At 44.0% G+C, this 14114-nt stretch overlaps 1 protein-coding gene across 1 annotated transcript; it reads right to left on the bottom strand.

The window, feature by feature from the left end:
- Positions 1-8115: 8115 nt before the first annotated feature.
- On the bottom strand, positions 8116-13700 carry LOC127296632 (adenylyl-sulfate kinase 3). The gene is made up of 7 exons (XM_051326801.2): positions 13338-13700; positions 11665-11805; positions 10363-10512; positions 10169-10287; positions 10012-10096; positions 9843-9889; positions 8116-8609 (listed from the first exon to the last, which is right to left on the bottom strand). The coding sequence occupies exons 1-7, from the start codon at positions 13519-13521 to the stop codon at positions 8511-8513; spliced, it is 825 nt and encodes a 274-aa protein (XP_051182761.1). The 5' UTR covers positions 13522-13700; the 3' UTR covers positions 8116-8510.
- Positions 13701-14114: the final 414 nt, after the last annotated feature.

Genomic DNA, 14114 nt, shown 5'->3' with positions numbered 1-14114 from the left:
TTCGCCTATATATACTCTCCGTCGCGAAAACCCTAAGACACGAAGTCATATTCCACGAAGAGTTCCGTAGCCGCCGCCATCGCGAAGCCAAGTTCGGGGGACAGAAGTCTCTGTTCCGGCACGCCGCCGGGACGGCGAAGTGCCCCCGGAGTCATCTCCATCGACACCACCGCCATCTTCATCGCCGTTGCTGTCTCCTATGATGAGGAGGGAGTAGTTCTCCCCCGAGGCTGAGGGCTCTACCGGTAGCTATGTGGTTCATCTCTCTCCCATGGTGTGATCTTTATGAATATGTAGATGTTACTCTTGTCTATTATGCACTCTAGAGGTTACTTTAATATGAACTCCGGATGTTGTGGAGCTTGTTTACTCCGGCTTGAGGTGTGCTCTTGTAGCCCTACACAATGAATGGTGTTTGTTATCCAACAAGAGAGTGTTTGAGAGTAGCACTTATTTGTTCATCTATGTGATCGTAGGCTTTGCAATCTAGATGTCATATGCTATTCAAGTGTTTTATTATGTGAACTTTGGAGTTACTGTGACCTCGGTGTAATGGTGACAGTGTGTGCGCCGTGTGTAACTCCCTTATGAATTGTGGTGTGTTAGTACCTCCTATGAATGCTCACGGTGACAGTGTGGGGTGTTTATTAGTACTTGAGAATACGCCTTTGAGGTGTGCTTTTGCACACTTGCCCAATGAATTTGAGTTCTTTATCCAACAGGAGAGTAGTATGATGAAGTGCTTATATTTATATTCAATTATGATTGCAATGTTGAGAGTGGCCACTAGTGAAAGTAGGATCCCTAGGCCTTGTTTCCAAATACTGCAAACACCGCTTATTTACTGTTTTACTGCATCTTTACTTCCTACAATATTTACTTCAGATTGCAATTACCGTTTACCACCATCTATACCACCTGCGTTTTAATATCTCTTCGCCGAACTAGTGCACCTATACATCTGACAAGTGTATTAGGTGTGTTGGGGACACAAGAGACTTCTTGTATCTTAATTGCAGGGTTGCTTGAGAGGAATATCTTTGACCTCTACCTCCCTGAGTTCGATAAACCTTGGGTGATCCACTTAAGGGAAACTTGCTGCTGTTCTACAAACCTCTGCTCTTGGAGGCCCAACACTGTCTACAGGAATAGAAGCGTGCGTAGACATCAACACCCTGCGACGTATGAAGAAGCGATGATGAGCCCAGATTCCAACAAATGGCAAGAAGCCATGAAATCCGAAATGGGATCCATGTATGATAACCAAGTATGGACTTTGGTAGACTTACCTGCTAGCCGCAAGGCTGTCGAGAATAAATGGATCTTCAAAAGAAAAAACAGATGCTGATGGTAATATTACTGTCTATAAAGCTCAACTTGTCGCAAAGGGTTTCCGACAAATTCAAGGAGTTGACTACGATGAGACTTTCTCACCTGTAGCGAAGCTAAAGTCTCTGAGGATTTTGTTAGCAATAGGTGCATTTTTCGATTATGAGATTTGGCAGATGGTTGTCAAAACGACATTCCTTAATGGTGACATTGAGGAAGAGTTGTATATGGTACAACCCAAAGGTTTTGTCGATCCTAAAAATGCTGACAAGGTATGCAAACTTCAGTGTTCCATTTATGGACTGAAGCAAGCATCCCGGAGTTGGAACCGACGCTTTGATAAGGTGATCAAAGACTTCGGGTTTATACAGACTCATGGTGAGGCCTGTATTTACAAGAAAATGAGTGGGAGCTTTGTAGCATTTCTGATATTATATGTAGATGACATATTATTGATTGGGAATGATATAGAACTATTAAGCAGTATTAAAGGTTATTTGAATATGTGTTTTTCAATGAAAGACCTTGGTGAAGCAGCGTATATTTTAGGCATCAAGATTTATAGAGATAGATCAAGACGCCTAATAGGGCTTTCACAGAGTACATACCTGGACAAGATTCTAAAGAAGTTTAGAATGGATGAAAGCAAGAAAGGGTTCTTGCCTATGTTGCCAGGTAAGGTCTTGAGTAAGACTCAAGGTCCGGCTATGGCAGAAGAAAGAGAGAGGATGAACAAGATCCCCTATGCCTCGGCAGTAGGCTCTATCATGTATGCCATGCTGTGTACTAGACCGGATATCGCACATGCTGTTAGTTTGACCAGCAGATATCAGAGTGATCCAGGAATGAAACACTGGACATCGGTCAAGAATATCCTGAAGTACTTGAAAAGGACTAAGGATATATTTCTTTGTTATGGCGGTGACCAAGAGCTCGGTGTAACCAGTTACACCGATGCAAGTTGGAACACTAATCCTGATGACTCTAAGTCTCAGTCTGGGTACGTGTTTATACTGAATGGTGCTGCAGTGAGCTGGAGCAGTTCCAAGCAGTGCACGGTGGCAAAATCTTCAACTTAATCTGAATATATAGCGGCTTCGGAGGCTTCATCGGAAGCGATATGGATGAAGAGGTTCATTGTTGAGCTTGGTGTGGTTCCTAGTGCATTGGACCCGTTAGTCATCTATTGTGACAACACGGGTGTCATCGCCAATGCAAAGGAACCAAGGTCACACAAGAAGCTAAAGCATATCAAGCTGCGTTTTCATTCGATTCGCGAGTACATCGAAGATGGTGAAGTATAGATTTGTAAAGTACACACAGATCTGAATGTGGCAGATCCGTTGACTAAAGCTCTCCCTAGGGCAAAGCATGACCAACACGAGAATGCCATGGGTGTTAGGTACCTTACAATGTAATCTCGATTACTGACTCTATTGCAAGTGGGAGATTGTTGGAGATATGCCCAAGAGGCAATAATAAAGTGGTTATTATAATATCTTCGTGTTTATGATAAATATTTGCATACCATGCTATAATTGTATTAACCGAAACATTGATACATGTGTGTTATGTAAACAATAAGGAGTCCCTAGTAAGCCTCTTGTATAACTAGCTTGTTGATTAATGGACGATCATGGTTTCGTGATCATGAACATTGGATGTTATTAATAACAAGGTTATGTCATTAGTTGAATGATATAATGGACACACACCCAAATGAGCGTAGCATAAGATCAAGTCATTAAGTTCAATTTGCTATAAGCTTTCGATACATAGTTGTCTAAGTCCTTCGACCATGAGATCATGTAAATCACTTACACCCGAAGGGTACTTTGATTACATCAAACGCCATTGCGTAAATGAGTGGTTATAAAGATGGGATTAAGTATTTGGAAAGTGTGAGTTGAGGCACATGGATCAATAGTGGAATTTGTCCATCCTGATGACGGATAGATATACTCTGGGCCCTCTCGGTGGAATGTTGTCTGATTAGCTTGCAAGCATGTGATTGGATCACAAGAGATGACATACCACGGTACGAGTAAAGAGTACTTGTCGGTAACGAGGTTGAACAAGGTATGGAGATACCGATGATCGAACCTCGGACAAGTAAAATATCGCGTGACAAAGGGAATCAGCATCGTATGTAAATGGTTCAATCGATCACTAAGTCATCGTTGAATATGTGGGAGCCATTATGGATCACCAGATCCCGCTATTGGTTATTGCTCGGAGAGGAGTCTCGGCCATGTCTGCGTAGTTCGCGAACCGTAGGGTGACGCGCTTAAGGTTCGATGTCGCATAAGTAGATTTGAATATGGTATGGAGACGAAGTTTGTTCGGAGTCTCGGATGGGATCCAGGACGTCACGAGGAGGTCCGGAATAGTCCGGAGAATAAGATTCATATAAGGGAAGTTGATTTCTAGGTTTCGGAAAAGTTCGGGATTTTTCCGGTGGATGACCGGGAAGGTTCTAGAAGGTTCCGGGGGTCCCACCAGTGGGCCCACGACCCTAGGAGGCCTAGCATGGGCCGAGGGGGTGCTCTCTAGCCTAATGGGCCAGGGGCACATGCCCCTCAAGGCCCAGCCGGCCAAACCCCTAGGGTTTCCCCAAAACCCTAGGGGGGATCAACTTGGGGGGAAGAAATCTCTCTTCCGCCCACTTGGCCGCCGCCCCCCTAACCCTAGATGGGAAAGGGGGCCACCCCACCGACCTGGCCCCCTATATAAAGAGGGGAGGGGGTGGCCGGCCACCATCTCATCCATTGTCCCCTCCTCTGGCCGCCTCTCTCCTCCACCATACGCTGCTCCGGCTTAGGCGAAGCCCTGCAGCTTTTCTTCCTCCACCACCACCACCACGCCGTCGTGCTGCTGGAACTTGGAGGAGATCTACCACACCTCCGCTGCCCGCTGGAACGGGGAGAGTAAGGGCTTCATCGACACCGTACGCGCGACCGAGTACGGAAGTGCTGCCGGATTGCAGCACCGGGGACGATCGTCTACACCAACAACGAGATTAATCTCGTAGGCTTTGGAATCTTCGAGGGTTAGTCTCATGTCCATCTCGTTGCTCCGATCTTGTAGATTAGATCTTGGCTTTTCCATAGAGTAGATCTTGGATTTATTCGTCTTTGCGGTAGGAAATTTTTTGTTTTTTATGCAACGAACCCATCAAGGCTCACTAGGGACTCTGCTTTGTTTACATACCACACGTGTACCAATGTTCCGATTGATACAGTTATAGCATGGCATAAAACTTATTATGAACTATTGAGATATAATAATAAATACTCTTTATTTTATCTAGGACGCTATCTCCAACAACTTCTTACATGTATACTTGTTATCTCTTGTTCCTTGTTATCTCTTTTGGGCTTGTGCTTGTTCATTTACGATGTCCATCATTTTGCATATGGGATGTCCGATTAATTTTTGTTTCCACCGCAAGTTCACTCTGTTTTTGTTTTGAATATGTGTTCTTGTATATCCGTACTCGAAACCACAACCAGTCATTATCCGATCCCTCCAAATCCATCGGAAAAATGATATAAGATATGAGGGCAGAATCCGATCCAATCTGATCCCATTACACCCTAATGCCCAACAGGCCTAACGTGAATGGCAAAAGAGAGCGCTAGTCAGCATCGATGATATAGTTTGGACTATTGGCATGTAGTTGATGGGTTTCGCTACATAGAAAACAAAATTTTACTACGAGATGTGAACGAATTCAAGATCCAATCTAGAAAAGAGCCAAAATCCAACAACAGTTACATATGGGTTTGAGAATCTCTGGACATGATCCAGACACCTCTCTGATTAATAAGTAATAGTGGTACCTGGATGTCCATACTGATTCCCACACATTCAAGAAAGATCTTTATCGCCTGAACCACGATGTCAAGAATTCAAACGATCTTGTATTCCATTTTCTTTGTCTCGCGATATTACTTGCCCGAGATTAGATCGTCGGTATCACCATACCTAGTTCAATCTCGTTACCGACAAGCATGCTTTACTCGTACGCAATTCAATATCACCTCGTGATTGAACTCATTAACCACGTGCTTGCAAGCGGTGTAAAACATTGCATTGCCGAGTGGGCATCCACAAATATATTTGTTCATCATGTGAAAGTACAAATCTAGTCTTGATACATGCAAACCAACAAGTACTTTCTGAGATATCTAAAGACATATTTATGATCACCTAGTTACGAAGTGACGTTTGATTCCAGTAACATAATGTCATTGTATAAGAATAAGGATACTTGACATTGGAAATCTACAACAAATTAAACATAGTGACATGGTCATATTTCTTTGCTTAGTTAGGTCTTGTCCATCACGTCATTCTCCTAATGACATGGTCCCGTTGTTAATTGAAAACACATGTCTATGGTTAGGAAACCTCACCATCAGTAACGAACGGACTAGTGCAGTAGAGGCTTACTAGGGACACCGTGTTTATTTATGAAACCGCACAAGTATTATGTTTCTGGTTAATACAATTCTAGCATAGAGTATAAACATTTATCATGAATAATGAAACATGATAATAAAAAAATCATTATTGTATCGGGGACATATTTTCAAATGCACTTGATTTTGGCCGACACGGAAAGCTAGCGAGAGGGTAGCAAAGTTCCTTGGAATTTTTACCTCCCGATCGCGTCTCTCCCTCCTGGGTCACTCCTCCCCTGAGTTGCTCCGGAGGCGCACACCCAATCTAGAAATCCCCATCCCCGATCTCGGCTCCACGGGCTACGTTGCTGCCGCTGCTGGCAGCGGTGGCGCCCATCCCATCGAAGACGGGGGCTAGAGAGGCGCTCCATGGGCAGAGGTGGTGCGCTGGCTAGGGGTGTATGTAGGTCGGCCCGGCCTAATGTTCTCCATTGGAGTGGCGGCGTGGAGGTGTTGTCGCGCCACCGGGTACGCGGTGCTCCGGTCTGATTTGGGCCTCAGGATCGATCGAGGCCAGTGCGGACGCGCGGGGATGCCTTCTAGTCTATGGCCATTCTGGAAGGGAGAAAACTTGTGGCACGGGGAGGGGGCGTGGGTTGCTGGTCTTGTGAATAAAGGTGGGGTGACCTTGCTGATTTCGGAGAGCCAAGTTGTCGATCTGCTTCATGTCGACCTCCTTGATCTAGACCTTGTCGGCTTTTGGTCTACCTATCGGAGATTTCCGATGATTGGCGCATGGCACCGCCGGATATCTAGAGCGGTGATACGATCATGCGCGCCCTTATCTTCATCCAGTGAGGTTTCATGAGGGCATGGGCGCATGGCACGAAGACTTCTTATGGGCATATGGCTTGAAGCTTTGCTTTCTTGTCGGTACGATGGCACATGTCTAAATAAATATAGTTTTCCATGAAATTAATAGAACTGAAGAAAATCATGACGGCTGTGGTTGAAGATTTGTGATGGCGGAGAGATGCATTGGTTGCGATGAAGACTATGCATAAAAAAAAGGTGTGTCAGGCCCGGCGTCGACCTCTACCCTAGTGTACGCTCGCCTCGGTCGCCCTGTTCAGGCCGCGAGCCACTACGCCCAACTCTCGCCAAATCCTGGACCGGCATTGACCTTGCGGGACTAAAATGTTAAACTAATCAAACTTGCCTCGTCAACCACACGCAATCCGCGTTGAATCCCGTCTTGCACTGCTGCACACACCAGCAGCGCATGAGGTACGATACGACCTCTACACATCGTCGTTAATCCGGCGTGATAGAAGGAAATTCACTGGCTGCTAGCTAGTGCGTGTCGAGCGATAAAAACGTAAGGTCAATCCAGTCGATTTTCTGCATCAGTTTCGTTCGTCGTTCGGATCTGAAAAGACTTTGACCGTAGCTACGTAACAAAACTAAACGTGAGGCGGCCATGCGGTGATCGCCGCCGTACGACGTGCTCCCTGTTGACTGTGTACCAGTTCTTTTTCTCCGTTGTTGTTCAGTTACAGCCGCAAATTTTTTTCGTAAAGACAGACACCGTCGTCTACGCTGTGCAACCAGCCTGGAAGTGAAAGCTAGAGTTCAGAGCTTCAGAGGGAGAGTAGAACACTTGTTTGTTTGGTTCTTTCTTTTTGACACTCGCAATGCTTCTTTCTGTTTACTAGTTAGGTAAATTTGGGATGGACTTGTTGTTGCACTGCGTTGTGATCCGTGCCCCCAACCTCACAAGTCAGCACCAGCACCCGTACTCCATTTTTTTCGTTTCCGGGTGAAAAGTGGTCAGAACTCGGGAAGAAATTCAGACCTGAGAGCACGCGCATGTGATCTGAACGAAGCTTCGGACGTCACCGGCGGCGGGCGAATGGCGAGCCCACTAATCAGGGGTAAGCAACTTTGCAAGTGATCATGTCATCCCGCCCGATGAATAATGGTCGGGGGTCAAAGTAGGATCAGGTGTTGGTCGGCTCTACTGGCATCAGATGTGTGTAGGACGTCCATTTCACCTATGCCTTTGCGGCTCGCTGTCTCGGTGCTCTCACTGCTTTGGTGCTCATGATTGTAGATCGCAGGAGCGCGGTTGAGGATGGCAGGAGATCAGATTATTTACACTTGAAAAACAGCATGATCTCAGAAGATATCGATGCTTAGTTGTGATGTGAATGTATAGCAGTCAGCGACGAGCTGAGGACTTTTTTTTTTGTAACAAAAGACTTTCGTTCAGCTTGTTTCCAAATGGTATAATAAACTGGAAAATTGACAGCAGTAAGGTGTCCCTAAAAGCATGACAAACATATCTGTATGAAGGTGAGACAGAAGTAACACAAACACATGGCTGGTGCAACATTTTCTTCTCACAATTTTAACTCCGAGCTAAGAAAATGTAAATGTACAGTTTATTTGTATACGTCAGAGACCCAGAATCAAATAATACATCACCATTTCACCAAGAATCAGCAAACGACTTTTACACCCTCCTAACCAAATAAGCAAGAGTTCATTTTTTTTATAGCACAAATACACAAGAAACGAGTAGCATATAGTAATAGTAGTTAGGACAATAAAATTAACAAATGGATGTGCGTCCCTCTCTTCATGAAAAGGCAGCTTGTTGCTTCAATAACACCTCTTATTCGGGACCAAATGGATCGTACCTGTGTCCATGAGTTATGGACACAGAAGAATAAGATCAATCTTCTCAGATATACTCCCTCCGTTCAGATATAGCTAAGCCTGCAAATATCCGTTCTTTTCAAGGTAGAACAGAACTTGCATGGCCATTGCCTTGGGTGAAGGGCACTCCCCATCTTCCATCTTAATTACTATCTGTAGAAGATCATAAAAAATCGTTTCAGCTTTTAAAGCAGATGAATATATTGAGAACTGAGTGCTAACTCAGCGGCAGGGCTAGCAAGTGCGCAGCCAGCCCACTGGTGTTCGAATCCCCACCTAGCAGTAATTTCGCTAGGAGGGGCAGACTTTAAACCGGGTTATCATCCTAGCGTCCATCCACAGGGAGAGTCTCATCCTACCTAACAACGTATAGCCAAGGGAGGGATCATTCCCCCATTGGTCAACATTTAATCAGATGAATATATTTGAATTTTACATGGTGGAAGTTGCAGTAACAGATGAAGGTCTTAAGGGTATCGTTGAAAGCTAATTGATTATCTAGGCTCTAGCATACTGGATTTATTCAAGTAAATGAGTGGTTCAGCTGTAACCTACATGAGCTACCAACATGTATCCCAGGTTCAAAAAATAAGTTGGACTTTCCATACAAAAAAAGAAAAGAAACAAGTACAGTTCTATTTCTCCAGCTTAAATGAAACAATCAAGAGCTGGCAAATCATTAAGTCTGGGACTGGATGACATCCCATTATGCATTAGCGCATAATAAAATACAAAATGGTTGCTTATATCATCTACTAAGTAATCAATATTGGACACATTGACATAGGAAAATACCTAGACTCACTAACTATTACTCGACTTTAAAGTTCTATATTTTGCCATGTATTCACCAAATAAGAATTAAATGGAGTTAACTGTGACAGATAAAGAGTACATCCGATAAAGGCGACCAAACTCAAGGGAATTGTCACACTGGAGCATCCCACAAAAACCTATCACTCAACACTGGAGATATTACCAAGAGATGATTCACCCCGAAAGGTATATTTTCCAGCACAATAACACATCCAGTACTTCGGGGCAGTATCCACTCCTTTACTAACACTAAGTGAAAAGCCTGGTGACCCAAGTCAAGTTCTTCGCCTGACTAGTTGTGCAAAATTAGCACGGCCGACAAATTGTTCAATTACAACTATGCATTGTGCATGAGATCTTTGGAATCAGTTGGTCACCTATCCCCCCGCCCCCAACCCACCCCATCCCAATGATGTTCTTATATGCTGGGTCGACGAAAATGGTTAACACCTTCGGCACTAATGCCTGTTCAGAGAAGATGAAATGTCTTTTCCTTTTAGGTTTGAATTTTCTTCCTGGTTAATCAAAAAATGAAGAAAGCAGGAAGGAGGGGTATGATGAAAAGCTCACCTCACTATTCACTGGTGATTCGTATGGATCATCAACTCCGGTGAAGCCTGTTTGTCAAAGGCAATGCTTAAAGCGTAAGAAAGTCTTGTACTTTCAGCATGGAAGTTCTTTTAGTTGGCGTTCAATGCATTATAACATGAAACTTAAATGTTCAAAATCATGCCCATACCTTTAATCTTTCCTGTGCGTGCAAGCTTGTATAAACCTTTAGGATCACGAGCTTCACATAATTCTAGTGGCAAATCCATAAATACCTATAAAGCTTGTGTGTGGTTAGACGGGGTTAACATTTTACGAGGCTTCAAGGAATCATAAGATAGGCATACCTCAATAAATCTAGAATCTGGAAGTAGAGCTCGGCATGCATCACGGTCTCTCCTGTATGGAGATATCAAACTAGCAATGCATATGGTACCAGCATCTGCAAAAAGTTTTGCAACTTCTCCTGCACCAGAAAATAGGACTGTAATTGAAGTACAAAACTGTTTATAATGAATGAGTCTTTTTTACCAGAACTTACCAACTCTGCGTATATTTTCGGTACGGTCTTCTGCCTTGAAGCTTAGATCTCGATTCAGACCATGTCTGAGGTTGTCACCATCAAGGACATATGTGTGGTGGCCTCTGCAGTGTAACTCCCGGCTCAATGCACAGGCAACGGTGCTTTTACCTGACATGAAAACATGGTACGTCCTTGTGATGGCTTCCTTAAGTGTTAGATACTTTTGAAGCTACAAGAGAACCAAGATATTCCTAGCGGTGGTTCATGATAGACCAAATCAGCTGAAACATGTTTTACTTTTAGATAGGAGAGAAGCTCATGAGCCAACTCAAAACCACAGGGTAGGTAACAAAACCTGTACCATATAGGTTAAAATCAAACTCGCAGGATAATATGGTGCTAATCACTATCCAAACCATTATCTACCAAAGGAAAAAATGTTATACGGCAATGAAAATGGATTTCAAAATGAGTGACTAGTAGCAAAGTGAGAGTGAAGATCATGTAATGATGGACAATATAGTGAATATCATGTACTTGTGATGGCTTCCTTAAGTGTCAGATACTTTTGAAGCTACAAGAGAACCAAGATTTTCATAGCGGTGGTTCATGATAGACGAAATCAGCTGAAACATTTTTTACTTTTAGATAGAAGAAAAGCTAGGAGCTAACTCAAAACCACAGGGTAGGTAACGAAACTAGTACCACATAGGCTAAAATCATCATCCAAACCATCATCTACGAAAGGAAAAATGCTAGTATACGACAGTGAAAATGGACTTCAAAATGAGCGGAGAAGCAAAGTGAATGAAGATCATGTAATGATGGAAAACACAGTGAAGATCATGTACTGATGCCAGTGCAGAAAAATCGACAGTTATGAGAAGGTGGTACCTAAGCAGTGTACCAATCTGTAACTTATGTCAACATCAAGGACCCAGCTGCCTATAGAGCAGACACCAAACTAATATGAGCACAATCACTCACAGTAATGGCCTATGGAAGAAGTTTCTAGATTGCGTGAATGCTGAATTCTGAAGCTTGATTTGGTCAGACATGCCAGATTAGATGAAAATGTCTCCTCAAACTAATATGGAAACATCTCTAAATAATTGTATATCTATTGGTTAAGATTGAATGCTAAAAGTAAACTGTCAATTCTTCGGTTGTAACACCAAACCAACAAATTAATCAGAAGAGTAAACACCATCATAACAGGAAGAACCCATTTTGACGAAACAGATAACTGTGCCAAGATACTTGACCAACAATGTGAAAAGGTAACACCACGTGAAAATCAAGAAAATACTGCAAATATACCTGAACCACTGAGTCCTGTGATCCATATGACACATCCTTTTTGCCCCAGCAATTTCTGCCTCTCAGGCTGTCCGATTGGGCAATCATGCCACAGAATATTAGTCGACTTCCCAATGTTTGACATGACAGGCTTCTCTTGCACTGATAATGGGTACCAAGAAATGGTTAGTGTGACTCTGTTCCTGTTGTTGATCAAACCCATTCCCAAAGGAGTGAACATAGCAAAGGACAAACTACATCAGAATAACCAAGCCGTGCAGTTTTCGTACAACTTTTGCCTTCACATTATTGCCTATCAACTCAAAGTGTTTGTAGAATATACTCCAAACATTAACACTAAAAGGAAAAGACTACATTTTCCCATACTTAGCATTCCCATTATAGCTACCAATCTTGTCCATCAACCAGCCACGTTTTAAAGCTTTCACTTAAAGATCATTTTACCCTCATAATAATCTAATAAAAGATCCCGAAATGGAAACATTAAAGCATCAAGCCGGGGAAGAACTTTTCCCTAGCCCGAGAAGCTTCCCCTGTAGCATATATGGCACACAATGCGTGAACTCAAAATTTTATTTCAAGTTCATAATAACTACTCTGTTTAAGTAGATTAATCCCTACAACAAACAATTGTATTGCTACTGGTTTATCTATACACGAGGTACTAGTACATGACTTGGACCCATGGGACCAAATGTGGCACGGGCAATTATGCCGAGTTCCTTCTTTCCCTCCACCGAAACCAACTAGTGGGAGAAGCATAGCTAGTAACATCACACATCTCAAGGTATTTTGGTGACATGGCATGCTAATAAATGAAGAAAGAGAGTGAGGTGGTAACTACTTCCTCCGGATCGGTTTAATAGGCGCGCAAGCAATTTAAGGTAAAGTTTGACCGTTGAATTGGTCAATGAAATATAAGTTATATATCTACAAAATATAAACCATTAGATTTGTATTTAAACAAGGTTTCCAATGATATAATTTTTGTAACATATATTATATATTTTACTGATCAAAATAATGGTCAAAGTAATTTTTTGAACGACGTGCGCGCCTGTTAAACTGGTCCGGAGGGAGTAGTTATGTTACCATAACATCACACACCTCAAGGCAAGATGAGTTTACAACATAATAAATGATACAATGCATGACACCACATATAAGTTACTACCCACTGTGGAATTGCATGCACTAACCAGTTCAACCAAAAGACCGATCTAATGGAGGAGGGCTAGGCAATTATATTCAACACCCACTATAAAGGTAGTAACCTAAACTAGTAACATGGCATATGTTACTAGTCTAAGTTACTCTCCACTATGACCAGTCTAAGAGCATTGCTGTCAACTGTGCCACTGGCTCAAATGAATAAGTTCTACTAGTAGTTCCATACATATTTATTTCCCTAGTGACGTGCCATTGTCCACAACACCTTCAACTCTATCCATACGCCCCATAATATGAACGTTCTAGTTCAGTACACCACGGAACTAAGGCTGCTAATAAAGCAGCAAGTGGATAAGAGGACACGATAGGCGCAACTCCTCCTATAGCCACCAGATTCCAGTCTCACCACCCCCTCTTGGAGATTCCGGATTCTAGCGCGACTGAACCGAGACAGTGACCCCGCAGCAGCCAACGCCCAAATGGGAGGAGAGGAGATGCCGAACCTGGGCTGCCGGAAGCCTTCCCCTGGCGGAGCTGCTCCATCCCGCTCCCCCCGCACCCGCCGTCGCCTCCCAGCGCCGCCACGACCGAGGCGCGCGCCGCGTGCTTCCTCCGATTCGCCGGTGCCGGTGCCGAGGGCGACGACGCGCGCAGGCGGAGCGCGGGCGGGAACGGGAGCGAGGACATGGTCAGGAGCGGGGCATTGCGCGGGCGGGCGGGCGCGCGCTGGGATCTGGAGGGTAGGTGAGCGGAGCTGGCGTCGGCGGCGGAGGGAGTGGGCAGCGCGGGGAGCTGACGACGGGTGTGGAGGTGAAGGAGGATCAGCAATTCAGCCAGCGCACAGCCTGGCCGCGTGCGGGGTTCGTGATGGACGACGGGTTAGTTAGTTTATTCCGTACGGAACAAAAATAAATAAAGCGGTGCCGTTGGCACAGTGCCCAGCAGCTGAGGCTCAGCACATAACCAAGTAATCACGACCTGAAATTAACGGAGACCCATAATGAAATCGTAAATCTGACCTAATTTCTGAACAAAATTAGGTGGTGTGGCTACACCAAGCAGTGAAGCAGCTGAGCACACAAGGCCACCACCTCCCACGCATACTCGCGTGTCACCTGATCACGGGTGGAGTCCCATAACTAATCCATTGATCTGACCAAATTTCTGACAAATATATGCGTGTATATATGAATCTTGATCAAATGTTTCAACTGGTAGCGTCTGTATAAGTATGAGTGTCGAGATACATGTGGTTCTCGCCAGATCCTGGCAGCTACAAA

This window comes from Lolium perenne, chromosome 4 (genome assembly GCF_019359855.2).
Source record: "Lolium perenne isolate Kyuss_39 chromosome 4, Kyuss_2.0, whole genome shotgun sequence".
Lineage (NCBI taxonomy): Eukaryota > Viridiplantae > Streptophyta > Magnoliopsida > Poales > Poaceae > Lolium > Lolium perenne.
The sequence above is the reverse complement of the archived record's forward strand: the minus strand, read 5'-3'. Positions and strand labels throughout refer to the sequence as shown.

Bases quoted from the DNA above. Each gene is read 5' to 3' on its own strand.
- LOC127296632 (XM_051326801.2), bottom strand. From the start codon at position 13,521: ATGTCCTCGCTCCCGTTCCCGCCCGCGCTCCGCCTGCGCGCGTCGTCG. The intron at 10,513-11,664 runs GTATATTTGCAG...TTTTCATGTCAG, and splicing joins CACAGGACTCAGTGGTTCAG to GTAAAAGCACCGTTGCCTGT. The intron at 10,288-10,362 runs GTAAGTTCTGGT...TTTCTGGTGCAG, and splicing joins CGAAAATATACGCAGAGTTG to GAGAAGTTGCAAAACTTTTT.